Source organism: Nilaparvata lugens, chromosome 12 (assembly GCF_014356525.2).
Source record: "Nilaparvata lugens isolate BPH chromosome 12, ASM1435652v1, whole genome shotgun sequence".
Taxonomy (NCBI): Eukaryota; Metazoa; Arthropoda; class Insecta; order Hemiptera; family Delphacidae; genus Nilaparvata; species Nilaparvata lugens.
Window position 1 is genome coordinate 33,209,303 of NC_052515.1, and position 13,957 is coordinate 33,223,259.

Consider the following 13,957-nt stretch of genomic DNA (forward strand, 5'->3'; position numbering starts at 1 on the left):
GATGAGCTCATTTTTTTTACAATTTTCATTATTATATTAGTGTCTACATTAATCCAGGAAAACTTACATGATGTTTCGTTGTCATTCCTTCGTATACCTGTGTTGGTTCTTAGAAAATCTGAATAGGTAAGTGGGTTTTGACAGCTCTGCTGATGGCCAACGACATTATCAGGAACGTCTACAAAGAAATCGTTGAATTCGTCCGGTGAAATCTTCACATCAGTTAGTACAGGTGTTGTAGTGTCCTTAATAGAATTTATTATTTTCCATGCAGTTTTGCATTTGTTTTTTGACTCCAAAATCAATTTATTATTTGCGGCAACTTGTGCTAGTGTCAATGCCTTTCTATACTTTTTCTTGTATTCTGTAAAGTTATTTTTCTCCACATCTCCTCCTGTGGCTTTCCATATACTATACAAAATCATAAGATGTTGTTTCATTGTTGTCAATTCCGTTGTGTACCACTTCTTATTTTTCATTTTTGTAGATCTAGGCTTGATTAAAGGACAGTGTAGATTGAGAAAATACACAATAGCATTTGAAAACATGGACGTCATTCTATTTACATCATATGTAGAATAATTTCTGACCAATCATAATTTAGTAGTGACTCATTCAATTTATCCAGGTTTTCCTGTCTCAGTAGCCGAAATTTTCTTACTGATGGTTTCTTTTGATTCAAAACATTGCGATTTTCAGTCAATTCACTCAATGGCATTCCAAACTCAAGCAATAATCCAGCATGATCCGAAATCAAGTCTTGTTTGTAAATGAAACAATTATAGCAATTTGATCTCAAATCTGTGAAAAAGTTGTCAAGGCAGGCCTTTTTCCTCGTTGGACATGAATGAGATTTGTAAAGATTGAATGATCTCATTATGTTTTGAAACATTTGAACTTCAGAGTTATCTTCCTTGAGAATGTCTATATTGAAGTCGCCTGCTAGCAGTATAGATCTATAGGATTTCGAAGTCACGAATGTTAAAAAATCTTCTAATCTATTGAGAAAGTCTCTGAGATTGGAGTCTGGTGTTCTATACATGCTCACTACTATGATATTCGATTTAACTATCTTTATTGCTGATACTTCAAATAGCGTTGGTAAACAAAACTGTGACACGTCAACAAGGGTGAAAGATAATTCTCTCTTAATTAAAATCGATGAGCCACCTCGAGTGAGAGGAGGCTCTCTGCAATATGAGGCTGCTAGTACAAAGCCATTTGGCACATAAAAAGACACTTCATCACCAACCAACCAATGCTCGTTTAAGCACACAATATCGAAGGATGTATCTTTAGACAACTCTTCTAGTTGACTAATTTTTGACCTCAATGAACATACGTTTACAAAGAATATTCTCGTCGTCAACCCGCCTGCATCTACAGGTGGCGTATTCGGCAATAGGTCAGATCGATCTGAGTTAACATTGTACCATTCTGAGAAAGCATCATCGTTTAAGTCATGTTCTTTGTTCCCATTTACTTTATCTATGTAACCATAGTACGATTGATTTGTCTTGGGTCTAAAAAATTTGTTGAAGAGTTTTTATTTGTTCCACTTTGTTTATCATCAGCGCAAGAGTCCTTATGTATTGACAGTTCAAAAGAAGTTATGTCTGAGTTGTTCAGAATGGAGTCACCTTCATCGGATATCGTTGACAATGAGAGATCAATCAAATTGGAATCTTCGACTTTCTGTAAATATGAGATTTTCGCTGTAAGAGCTCTGAATTGCTGCATTATCCTCTTGGAAAACTGAACCTTCCCTCTCCCATTCAGATGCTGATTGAGTGATGTGTGATCCTGTGTTTGTAAGTCATTGAGTTCAATTAGCGACGTACCATGATACTCTGTTAGATTTTTAACTCCTTCATTGAATCTGGTAATCATTCTATTACACGTTGATTGTGGCAACTGATTGTATCTGTAGGGCAGTGTACACATTATAACATTTGTATGCCTTAGAGTTTCAATTGTCTCATCAATTCTTCTCAAAAGTCTATTAATATTACGGTATCTCATAACATCATTAGAGCCACCTGTCAAAACAATTGCATCATTTTTTGTAAAATTCCTGTGCTCTGTGTTCGATCTGACCGCACCCAAAATCACGTCCAATCCAGCTCCCGAGAATACATTTCCGGAAACTGTTGTATCCGAATCAGTCATGTTATGTAGCTTTGGACAGATTAATCTGCCAGTGTCATCAGCAAACATTAAGATTCTTTTCTTGCGTGATTCGCAGTGAGTGCTTTGAGTTTTCCAGTTTTCCTTTCTCAATTGTTTCCTCCCATTACTAATTCTCTCACTACCACCGTAATCCGTAGTCTTCATACCTTTCAACTTTTTAGCATTACCTAATTTTTCTTCCGTGTTATTAACGTTTTCATGTTTTCGTAATGTCTCTTCAAAAGTCATTCTATCTTCCCAGCGTCGTTGTTTGAGTTCCATAATATTAAGTTCCATTAATCTTACTTTTTCTAATCGCTCAGAACAATCAGGACAGGTAAATTTTGTTTTAGTTTGTGCGGAGAAATCAATCATCACCTTTGTTTGAAAATCTATAGTGTCAGTCTTCACTGTAATATCTGATCTTTTCATGTTTTTTGGATCATTACATAAAGTATCCTTATCTTGATATTTTTCCAATTGTAAAGTCAATCGTTGGATTTCTTCGACTAGGGCAGACTGATTTTCAGTTAACTGACATATTCTCTTGATTAGATCGTCTTTAGATTGTAAAACAATGTCTTCAGTTTGAGAACCCGTTTCATAACAGATAGGTGAAGCTTTCCGACCTGAATTCAGAAATGAATCAAGTGAGGCTCTATTTCCAAGTTGTGACGATTTCAATTTTGATACTGGACATTTTTCGTTCACTGTATAAGACAGCTCGGCCGGTGTCTGATGTGCAGCATGCTTTTTATGATTTCCTGAAGTATATTTAATCGAGTCAATCGCCGCCGATGTTATCACTGAAGACAAGCAGCCGGTGGTGCAACATCGCCAGCTAATGTCACCGCTTGCTAATGTATGACTCTTTCTAAAGCAGTGACTCTTATAAAACAATCCCGTATTATTCTTTGAAGTTTTGTAGGTTTGAAATGTATTAGTCTGATTAGCCATACTAATATTATTTTATTGGTTGACAGTGTCTATGGGTTCTATACCAAAAGAAGTCTAAAATTGCCGCACTAAGTTGTTATTTGGTGGACAGTATGGATAGATCTATAACGAAAGAAGTTCAAAGTTACCGCTCTCAGTTGTCATGCCTCTCCTGAATCTGTTGCTATGGTTGCAGGTAAACAAAGATCAGCTGATGATAAGCCACTTCACATCTTCACAACAGTCAGCCGCATAGATAACAGTCAGTTGTAAAAATAGTTTGTTGCAGTTATCAGCGTTATCAGAATTTCACTTTCACTGTCACTCCTACAGCAGTACAGTTCACGATAAAGTCGCAGTAGAGTCACTCAGATTCTCAGTGTAATCAGAACAATAACAAGTGAAATCACGGGCATGCCGGTTACGAAAAATGGAGTCGAAAAGTTCAAATCGTGTTTGGCCTGTCCATGCAACTCACTCGTGTACCACACTCACCAGTCATGCAGTTCAGGAATTCAGTTCAGTTAAAAGACGATCTGGCAACAGAGCAAAGCGTGAGAGAGATAGCGCTACCAACTAAGATTAAATACTTTGTTAATTATTGATTCATTCTACATTGTTAAAAGACGATCTGGCAACAGAGCAAAGCGTGAGAGAGATAGCGCTATCCGCTTTGTTGAATGATAGACAAGGATATAGTGAGGTCCACGTTATAATGGCAGTGGATACAGATAGAAGAATAGCGATGCCGATTCTCTTCATTAATTATTTATATTTCTACACTGTCAAAAACATAATTGGTATCGTTGTGGACCTAGAAAAGGATAGTACCAGCGGATTTGTCGAATGATAGACAAGGATAGCAAAACCAAAGTTGATCAAATACTGTCATTATAACGTGGACCTCACTATAGCAATACCATTGCTAATCAAACACTGCCATTATAACGTGGACCTCACTATATCCTTGTCTATCATTCAACAAAGCGGATAGCGCTATCTCTCTCACGCTTTGCTCTGTTGCCAGATCGTCTTTTAACAATGTAGAATGAATCAATAATTAACAAAGTATTTAATCTTAATTATGAGAATTCATAATGAAATTATTGAAAATAGTTATTTGTGCAACTAGTGCGCAAAGTGACTGTTTGTCAGATCATGAATGAGCCAAAAAACAAAATCTGGAAAGAACCATTGAAATAAGTTGTTTGTTTGTTTGAGGACTTGTGACTTGCATGTAGCTGCTCACACTGATCGCAACCAGCAAGTGCACGCGTTCAGTGTGAGTGTTCCTATTGCTCTTCCCACATTTTGTTTCTCATCTGCGCTCTTGGTCAAGCATGACCAAGCGTGCACTTGCTCATATACACATCCAATGCGGCCATACGGTTAGCAAAACATTACAGTATTAATAAAAACAATATGAAAACTTGTTGTACCCTTTATTATTTAGTAGTTTCGACCATAACTTAGGTCATTCTCAAGTTGAAATACAATACAATAAATCATTATAGATCTATTCATTATAGTATCTATTTATATTTTGTAATCAATGTGAGACTGTGTACTGCTTCTAGCACTCACAATTAACCGGTGCATTGTCCTGTTTCTAGCCGTGGCGGCAGCCAACTCAGCAGCGGCGGCAAATTCAAATTCCAACATGGCCGCCGCCGTCAACATCAACAACGACACGCTGCACTCACTGCTCACTGCGACAACCGACAACAACCCGGCGAGCGTAGTGAGTCTGAACAACAACCACTCCACCACCAACAACAACACGCTGATAGGTGCTACAATTACGAACAATAGTAACACAACAACGCTGCAGAGTTTGTTGAAGAGTCCTAGCAGTAACCATATTAGTATGAACAGTTTGAGTGGGTTGTTGAGTGATAGTAGATATAGTTTACAGCAGCCGCAGAGGAAAGTACAGGTGGGGGGAGGGGCGTCGCAACTTGTGAGGTTATCAATTTCGCCGCTAGTGAATCATTTGAATTCGCCGCCGTTAATACAACAGCAGCCGGTTGGTAGACCTGTTGTGAACAGTGGTGTGACGACGCAGGTTGGCCGGCCTGTAGTGCGCAGGGTGGGGGTCGGGGTAGGTGTGGGAGTGGGGGGGAAAGTGCGGCCGCAAACGCCGGTGGTGACAACGGTGTCCAGTCTCAGTCAGTCGATGCCTGGGTTGACGGGATTGTTGCAAGGTGAGTCAATACTATTCATTTATTTATTTATTTGTTTCACTTTTTGTGTAGTTGAGAAGTTGATATTGTGGTAATTATTCATATTGAATGAAAAAGACTAAGAAATTGTCAAAAAACCACTGATTTATTGACAATGGTGTAATAACCGAAACCGGTCTTTCTAATTATCAATAAATTAGTGGTTTTTTGACAATTTCTTAGTCTTTTTCATTCAATATTTATTTGTTCATTAATAATAGAAACACTATTTTAGAGCAGTTTTTTGTCAATTAGAACTGATTCTATTCCTGACAGAATCATCTGATATAGATATAATTTTATTGTGTGGTATGAGGAGTGGTACTTCTCCATAATTGAAAGAATTAGTTCAGCTAAAGATGTGGTAGGTGTTACCATGAAACCTGGTTCTGTAATGTAAATTAATTTTGAACAAATATAGTGGTATTGACAACATCAACGTCTTAAACCGTGTCCACACTGAACACATGTTAGGCAAACATGTTTTTTGAGGGGCTCAGGGACAAACATTTTGAAAAGTTTGTACAATCATTGCTTGTCAAACAAAAAATTATTGCTTCAACCATTTTTAGTGTTTGCTGTTAAACATAAAACCTGTTCTCTCCAATTACAAATATCTTGTTTGGTGACGCGTCCACACTGACCACGGGCAAACATTGTTTGTCAAACATAATAAAATTTGTCCAAACTGTTTCAACAAACGTATTTGTCGAACATTTGTTTAGTCTGGACATGGCTTTATTCTTCCAATGATATAAATATCTTGGATCAAATTTTTATGACAATTAATTTTTGAATTGAGAACATGAGTTGTATGAATTGTACAGTAAGGATTTCGTAACCATTCTGATTGTAGTCGTGTTGCAATCACCTAGTTCTCTGGTGATCTATAAGTTACGCTGAAGAAAAAACAAAAAAAAAATCATAGAATAAGTTGTTCCAAATTTCATTGTCAGCTCAAGCCGATAGTCCCAGTAGTTCTTTTTTTGATGTTATAATAATAATATCGAGTTACCTGGCTGGCTCAGGTCTGGTGTCAGAGTTTTCATGTCGCAACTGATCAATTTTAGGGCCTCTGACATGACCTATATAACGACTACTTTTTAAGACAGCCGGGACCGACGGCTTAACGTGTCTATCCAAAACACGGGAGTGGCCCGAGAAAAATATCTTGCCCGGGCTGGGATTCGAACCCGGGCCTCTGGATTATGAAGCCAGCTTCTAATTCACTCGACTACGGCCACTCCTTTGATGTTATGTGACACTGATAGTCTCTCATACTGTGCCGTTCTTACACTCTCACGCGGACAAAAAAGTAATGATAGACAGTTGTCAACTGTAATCGGCTTGAAATTTGGAACATTGACGACCCATACCATGTCTCATGATATCTTCTCATGCTATATTTTCTCTATGGTTGTAATATTGAAAAATGAGTGGTACGGATTGTACTGAGGATTATTTTTGTAAATTTGAATTGTAATTTGTTTGTGATTTCCAGGTTCACCATCGGCAGATAACCCAATGCCGAACAACTCAACTAGTGCGACGATTTTCGACCGCCTGACTGCCACGCCTTATGTGGCCTCACCCCAGCACCCTCACCCTCCCACTTGGCTCCCCCCTCGCCCTCTAGTCCCAACGCAAACGCCAACACACCTACCTCCATTAGTTTCAACATTGCCACGTTACAAGTGAGTATATCAGTCACCAAAATACATATTCAAATTCATCACAGTATTTTAACTAAGAAATTACATTGAATGAAGTCTCTAGATATTCAGGCATAAGACCTCTAAGGCTCAACTCACACTTACGCGACTCAGGTCGAGAAGAGACTCAACTGTAGTTGAGAGCATGTGTTTCCAAATGGTGACACTCAGACCAGTCGATTCTAGTCTCCGCGACGTCACCATTTGTAAACACTGCTCTCGACTAGAGTCGAGTCTCTTCTCGACCCGAGTCGCGTAAATGTGAGTTGAGCCTAAAGGTGCGTACAGATATACGCGCCGCGAACATGAGCAATTCACTTTTAATCAGCTGATGCCAAGCTTTTTATATCTGTATCTTACCGTTTCTGTACAAATACAGATATAATCAGCTGATGAAAAGTGAAATTTGCGTGTTCGCGGCGCGTAAATATGAACGCACCTTTAGCCATCTAAGAAATTTTGTTTTAGAAACAAGTCCATGTGCCGGTTGCACCAAAGCCGGTTTATTTATCCCAATTCACAATTATTAGCAAACAAATAAGATAACAATATCAATAGCTCAACAAGATGAAAAATAATAAGCTAACAAGAAGTACTTAATGATTATTATACAATAATTTTAAACAATAAACTTCGAAAATGTTATATCACGGCTAATTTGTGTATCAGGATTAATAAATAATACTTGCTGAGAGTACGTTTACAAGCGGGAATTCTCAAGAAACGTAGTTGACGTTTTGTAGAGTATCAATTCCATCAAGTAAGTTGGTTCATACTCAAGTTTTTTCATGTTTTAAATAGGACAATAAATATAAAAACACTTCACTTCTATGGGCTTTTGAATGTAAATATAAAATATAAAAACACTTCACTTTTGAACAAATTAATAAAAACAATATAAAAATATTGCTGTACCCTTTTTTAAAGACTTGAAACTAGTCGTTGAAATATTTTAAAGTTTTTAATAATAAAGGGTACTACAAGATTTTTATATTGTTTTAATTAATTTGACAATAAATAATATATATGTCGTCAATATATATGTAATTGGAATCATTCAATGTAATGCAATGAGAATTCGGAACCCGCGTTAAACTGGAGGCTAAGTTATCTTTCATAATCATCCGTTTCATTAGCCATGCACAAGTCTGAAGCTCATGTCGTCATCCCCCTCAGCAAAAAGAAAATTTGAAGACGAGTTGTTTCCAATGAAGTTTTGGAATGGATGATGAAGCTAGAGATCTATAAGCTTAATAGATTGAAAGTTTCATTAATGCAACAAATTTTCATAAATAATTGCAATTTATTAGTTTTCTTGATCATATTTTGTGTTTGTTTTTGCCAACAGACGAATAATCCTGCCGCCATTAGTGCTTTAGCCCATAATGTACGCAATTCCAAACAATACCAGTTACAACCTCATCAACAAACCGGTAAGCATACTTTATTACTTTCAAATATTTCTATGAATGACTGATAATTTGATGCGTATTTGTGCAAGTGCACGTCGAATCTTGCATGAGTCGAAAAACAACATTTTAAAAATAGTTCTATGTTTAGTTTTGAAACATCTAAATTTGAAAATCTACTTTGTGAAAATATTTGAGATCTGAAAATTTTGTGAATATTGAAGAACTACAACACTTAACCTATTTCGGACTATGTGTTACGTTATGTAAATTTGATAGAGGAATACCTCAAGGTTACTTTTTGTGTAGTTGAGAAGTTGATATTGTGGTAATTATTCATATTGAATGAAAAAGACTAAGAAATTGTCAAAAACCACTGATTTATTGATAATTAGAAAGACCGGTTTCGGTTATTACACCATTGTCAATCCGGTCTTTCTAATTATCAATAAATCAGTGGTTTTTGACAATTTCTTAGTCTTTTTCATTCAACCTCAAGGTTACCTTATTTTCCTCCCCCTATCATTTCGATAATGTACTTATTGTATAAATAAAATTGAATGTTGTATAAAAGTGCCATTGAAACACGTTGTGACATGCATGCAGCTGCTCACACTAAACACAATCAATACATGCATGCTTTCAGTGTGAGTGTTTCCTTTGATAGGTGTTTCTCATCTGCGCGCTTGGTCATGCATAACAAAGTGTGCACTTGCATAGTGATCACACGCATACAGTGTGAGACACACCCTAAGAATTATCTATCTTCATAATTTGATCTATTTTAATTTTTCCAAATCTTGTGAAGTCATTCTCTTGAAAGTGTAGCAACTGATTTCCATCACTCATTTTCTATGTCTCTCATTGTAAGGACTTTCTACTTGATGAAAAGTTGATTAATGATTATGATAATGCATTATTCATTTTACTTTCCTTGCCCTATTACCATAGGTAAGGATTGCTTTCCAAAAAAATCTGGTGTGGTACACTCACACAATTTTCCTTGCTCATATTCGAAACTACGATCAGACTTTTGTATATGTGTATATATAATTGTTTTCAGAGTACTTTTTCCTTTGTGTAAATTCTGAAATTCAATGATTTTTTTAGTCGTCATTTTTTTAAAGTCGTCAAAACAGCTGTTCTACAGATGAAATATCTCGACTATGTGTTCTTTTTATGAACTGCTCTACCTACCTACCTCATGCACGAGAAGGAGGTTACAAAGTCCATTTCTCAAGGATGGGGTGGACCCCCCATTAGTTTCCCAGAAAGGAGACTAATGCCAGTTAATAGAGCTGATAAATAACTATACAGAGTATGAATTTGAAAAAATTCGGTCAAGTTATTTTGAAAAAATCGTGAAAAACATGGTTTTTTAGTAATTATCCGCCATTTTTCTCAAGAATATTACGGAGCTCCTGCAATTTTCCAAGGAAAAAACTCATGTCATTTGATAGGACTTATGAATAGCTACCCATGGCTTGAATTTAGAAAATCGTTAGAGCCGTTTTCGAGAAAACCGTGAAAAACCTGGTTTTTGGTCATTATCCGCCATTTTTCTCAAGAATATTACGGAGCTCATGGAATTTTCCCAGAAATGAGACTCATGCCAGTTGATAGTGCTTATGAATATCTATCCATGGTATGAATTTGAAGTAAATCGTTAGAGCAGTTTTCGAGAAAACGGTGAAAAACATGGATTTTTAGTCATTATCCGCCATTTTTCTCAAGAATATTACGGAGCTCCTGAAATTTTCCCAGAAATGAGACTTATGCTAGTTGATAGGGCTTATAAATAGCTATCCATGATATAAATTTGAAGAAAATCGTTAGAGCCATTTTCGAGAAAAACGTGAAAAACATGGTTTTTTAGTAATTATCCGCCATTTTTTCCGCCATCTTGAATTGAATTTTATTGAATTTCTTATTGTCGGGTCCTCATGGTATAGGGACCTTAAGTTTAAAATTTCAAGTCGATCAGTTAATTAGGAATGGAGTTATCGTGTTCACAGACATACACACATACACACACACACACACATACACACACACAGACCAATACCCAAAAATCATGTTTTTGGACTCAGGGGACCTTGAAACGTATAGAAAACTTGAAATTGGGGTACCTTAATTTTTTTGGAAAGCAATACTTTCCTTACCTATGGTAGTAGGGCAAGGAAGTAAAAAATTAAGGTACCCTAATTTCAAGTTTTCTATACGTTTCAAGGTCCCCTGACACAGAAAATACAGAATGGAAACTTGTAATCAATCGCCTATCTAACCAATGCATTTTACATGACGCCAATACTAAACACGTCACGTGACCTTGGGAAGTTCCAATCCTGGTCTTCTGATTGGCTCGTAGTAGTGAACCAGATCAATTGATCCGGATCATTAGTGTGATCCGAACCTACCATCAATACTATTACAATGCGGCGCTTCCTAACAAGATGGCGGATTTTAGCGTCAGGGTACTAGCCAAGTTTCCGTACCGTACTGTATGTATACTGTGCCCCTGAGTCCAAAAACATGATTTTTGGGTGTTGGTCTGTGTATGTGTGTGTGTGTGTATGTGTGTGTGTGTATGTGTGTGTGTGTGTGTGTGTGTGTGTGTGTGTGTGTGTGTGTATGTATGTGTGTATGTCTGTGAACACGATAACTCCATTCCTAATTAACCAATCGACTTGAAATTTTAAACTTAAGGTCCTTATACCATAAGGATCCGACAATAAGAAATTCAATAAAATTCAATTCAAGATGGCGGAAAAAATGGCGGATAATTACTTAAAAATCATGTTTTTCACGTTTTTCTCGAAAACGGCTCTAACGATTTTCTTCAAATTTATACCATGGATGATTTATAAGCCCTATCAACTGACATGAGTCTCATTTCTGGGAAAGTTGCAGGAGCTGCGTAATATTCTCGAGAAAAATGGCGGATAATTACTAAAAAAAACATGTTTTTCACGGTTTTCTCGAAAACGGCTCTAACGATTTTCTTCAAATTTATACCATGGATAGCTATGTATTACCCCTATCAACTGACATGAGTCTCATTTCTGTGAAAATCGCAGGAGTTCTGTAATATTCTTGAGAAAAATGGCGGATAATTACTAAAAAAAAACATGGTTTTCACGGTTTTCTCGAAAACGGCTCTAACGATTTTCCTCAAATCAATATCATGGATAGCTATTTATAAGCCCTATCAACTGACATGAGTCTCATTTCTGGGAAAATTGCAGGAGCTGCGTAATATTCTCGTGAAAAATGGCGGATAATTACTAAAAAACCATGCTTTTCACGATTTTCTCAAAAATTACTCGACTGATTTATTTCAAATTCATACTCTGTATAGTTATTCATCAGCTCCATCAACTGGCATGTGTCTCCTTCCTGGGAAACTAATGGGGGGTTCACCCCATCCTTGAGAAATGGACTTTGTAACCTCCTTCTCGTGCATGAGGTAGGTAAGTAGAGCAGTCTATAAAAATAACACATAGTCGAGATATTTCATCTGTAGAACAGCTGTTTTGACGACTTTTAAAGAATCATCAGATTTCACAATTTACACAAAGGAAAAAGTACTCTGAAAACAATTATATACAGTAGTCTGATCGTAGTTTCAAATAATTATGTTGCCGCCAATCGTCATTATGTTATTTCTCTAAATTATTCTCGTTTAAGAATGAGGCTCACAGTTCAAGGAAAGTTGTGTGAGTGTACCACACCAGATTTTTGATTAAGATACATAGTTATTCATTAAAATAATTGGGGGAGGACCAACAGGTACAACCCTAAACTGTTCCTCGCCCCAATTTCGTTTCTAAATTATTATAAACTAGCAAGTAACTCCGCAAGGGTCTAATTATGAACTTGACAGACTGAAAACTTGACATACTGAAACCTTGAAGAATTAAAAATAGGCCTATAACCATCCTCGGTAAATTGAGAAGAATCTCTATGCAAAATTGCAAGTTAATCAGTCTAGTAGTTTAGACGTGATGATGCGTCATTCGTGTATCTCCTATCCTGTACATGTTTAAGGTGATCCTTTCTTTATTATATTGTTGTAAATGTGCTTTTGTAATTGACACTTTATTTATTAAAAGTTTACATCTATGAACGAGATAAAAATATAATAAAACATCATCTCATAAAACTCTTAACTTCAACTAGTTATTTACTTGTAAACGTTCGTTGCTAAAACAGTCACCTTGACTACTGTGCTCACATGATATCCACGTAGGGCTAGCCTACATCAATATTATAGATAGATTGAACTTGGAGTCCAATGCAACCGGTTTGAAGTTCATATCTTGAACTTCTTGAGAATTTTTGTTATTGAGATTTTTTTTTTAAATTCAAATTCAAATTTATTTATTCAAGTCACAATACATTCTAGTCTATACACGAATATACAATAAATTACAGTACAACAGCTAAATATGCAAAAAATTTCACATATTATGAAAACTTATTAATTACAATGAAGATTGAATGGAACATTAGAATATTGATAATATAGTATTGTAATGTAACTACATAAATCAGCGGTGTTTCAACAATGAATAAATGATAACTTCAGTGAATAACATACACCCCACTATAAATTATATGTGTTGGGGTATAAGTAATAGTTGCTTATTGCGTGTTATAATTACTATTTACAAACTTCATTCACTTATATAGGATTAAAGTTTTTTATAATAAAATTAGTAAAAATTTATAATACAAACAAAAATATGAAATTGGTAGATAAATATTAATATTCTACTAAGGATAATAATAAGAAAGGTTATTTTAGAAAAATTAAAAACAGTAAAGAGAAGAATGAAGAATAAATAGTTTCAATATTACAGTCTAACTAAAATTTCACAATTTTCCACCCCAATATCAACCAACCAGGAAAATAAACTTTTCTTGAACCTGTGTCTATTGAATTCTGCCCTAATGTAACTTGGTATTGAATTGTAAATTTTTGGTCCCAAAAATATGTAGTTTCTTTGCCCAAATGTAGTGTTCATCCTTGGTACTATTGAATGTGTGTTTCTCTGTCTTGTTTGATGGTTATGATCTGCCAGTCTTATGTGTTCGTTGTTTCTCCTCATTCGCGTGATGACAGCCTGGATGTAGAGTTGTCTTAGACTCAGTACTTTACTGTCCTTGAAAAGAATGTTCGTGGGGAATTGATTTTCCTTGAAGCCTATTATTTTCAGTATTCGTTTTTGAAGTTTATAGAGAGGTTCTACATGTATAAAATTCGTAGCTCCCCAGATAATTATGACGTATCTTAAAATTGATTGCACTAAAGAAGAATAAACAGTTTTTAATGTCTCATAGTTGAGGATTTTACGGAGTTGATAGAATTTGTAGAGAAGCTTCCTGATCCGGGTAATTGATAGATTAATGTGCTTGTCCCATTTGAATTGAAGGGCAATCACACATCTTTGTGTACATCTATAATTCAGTACATCTCATGGAATATTCTAGTAATTCTAATACTATT

At 35.9% G+C, this 13,957-nt stretch overlaps 1 protein-coding gene across 1 annotated transcript in view; it reads left to right on the forward strand.

The window, feature by feature from the left end:
* Nucleotides 1-13,957, forward strand: part of LOC111053174 — a 60,801-nt gene that overhangs the window by 31,714 nt on the left and 15,130 nt on the right. Inside the window, exons 10-12 of the mRNA XM_039438563.1 lie at nt 4,719-5,309; nt 6,829-7,021; nt 8,388-8,472. Coding sequence (XP_039294497.1) covers nt 4,719-5,309; nt 6,829-7,021; nt 8,388-8,418 — 815 coding nt within the window. The 3' untranslated portion in view covers nt 8,419-8,472. The remainder of the gene's footprint in view (nt 1-4,718; nt 5,310-6,828; nt 7,022-8,387; nt 8,473-13,957) is intronic.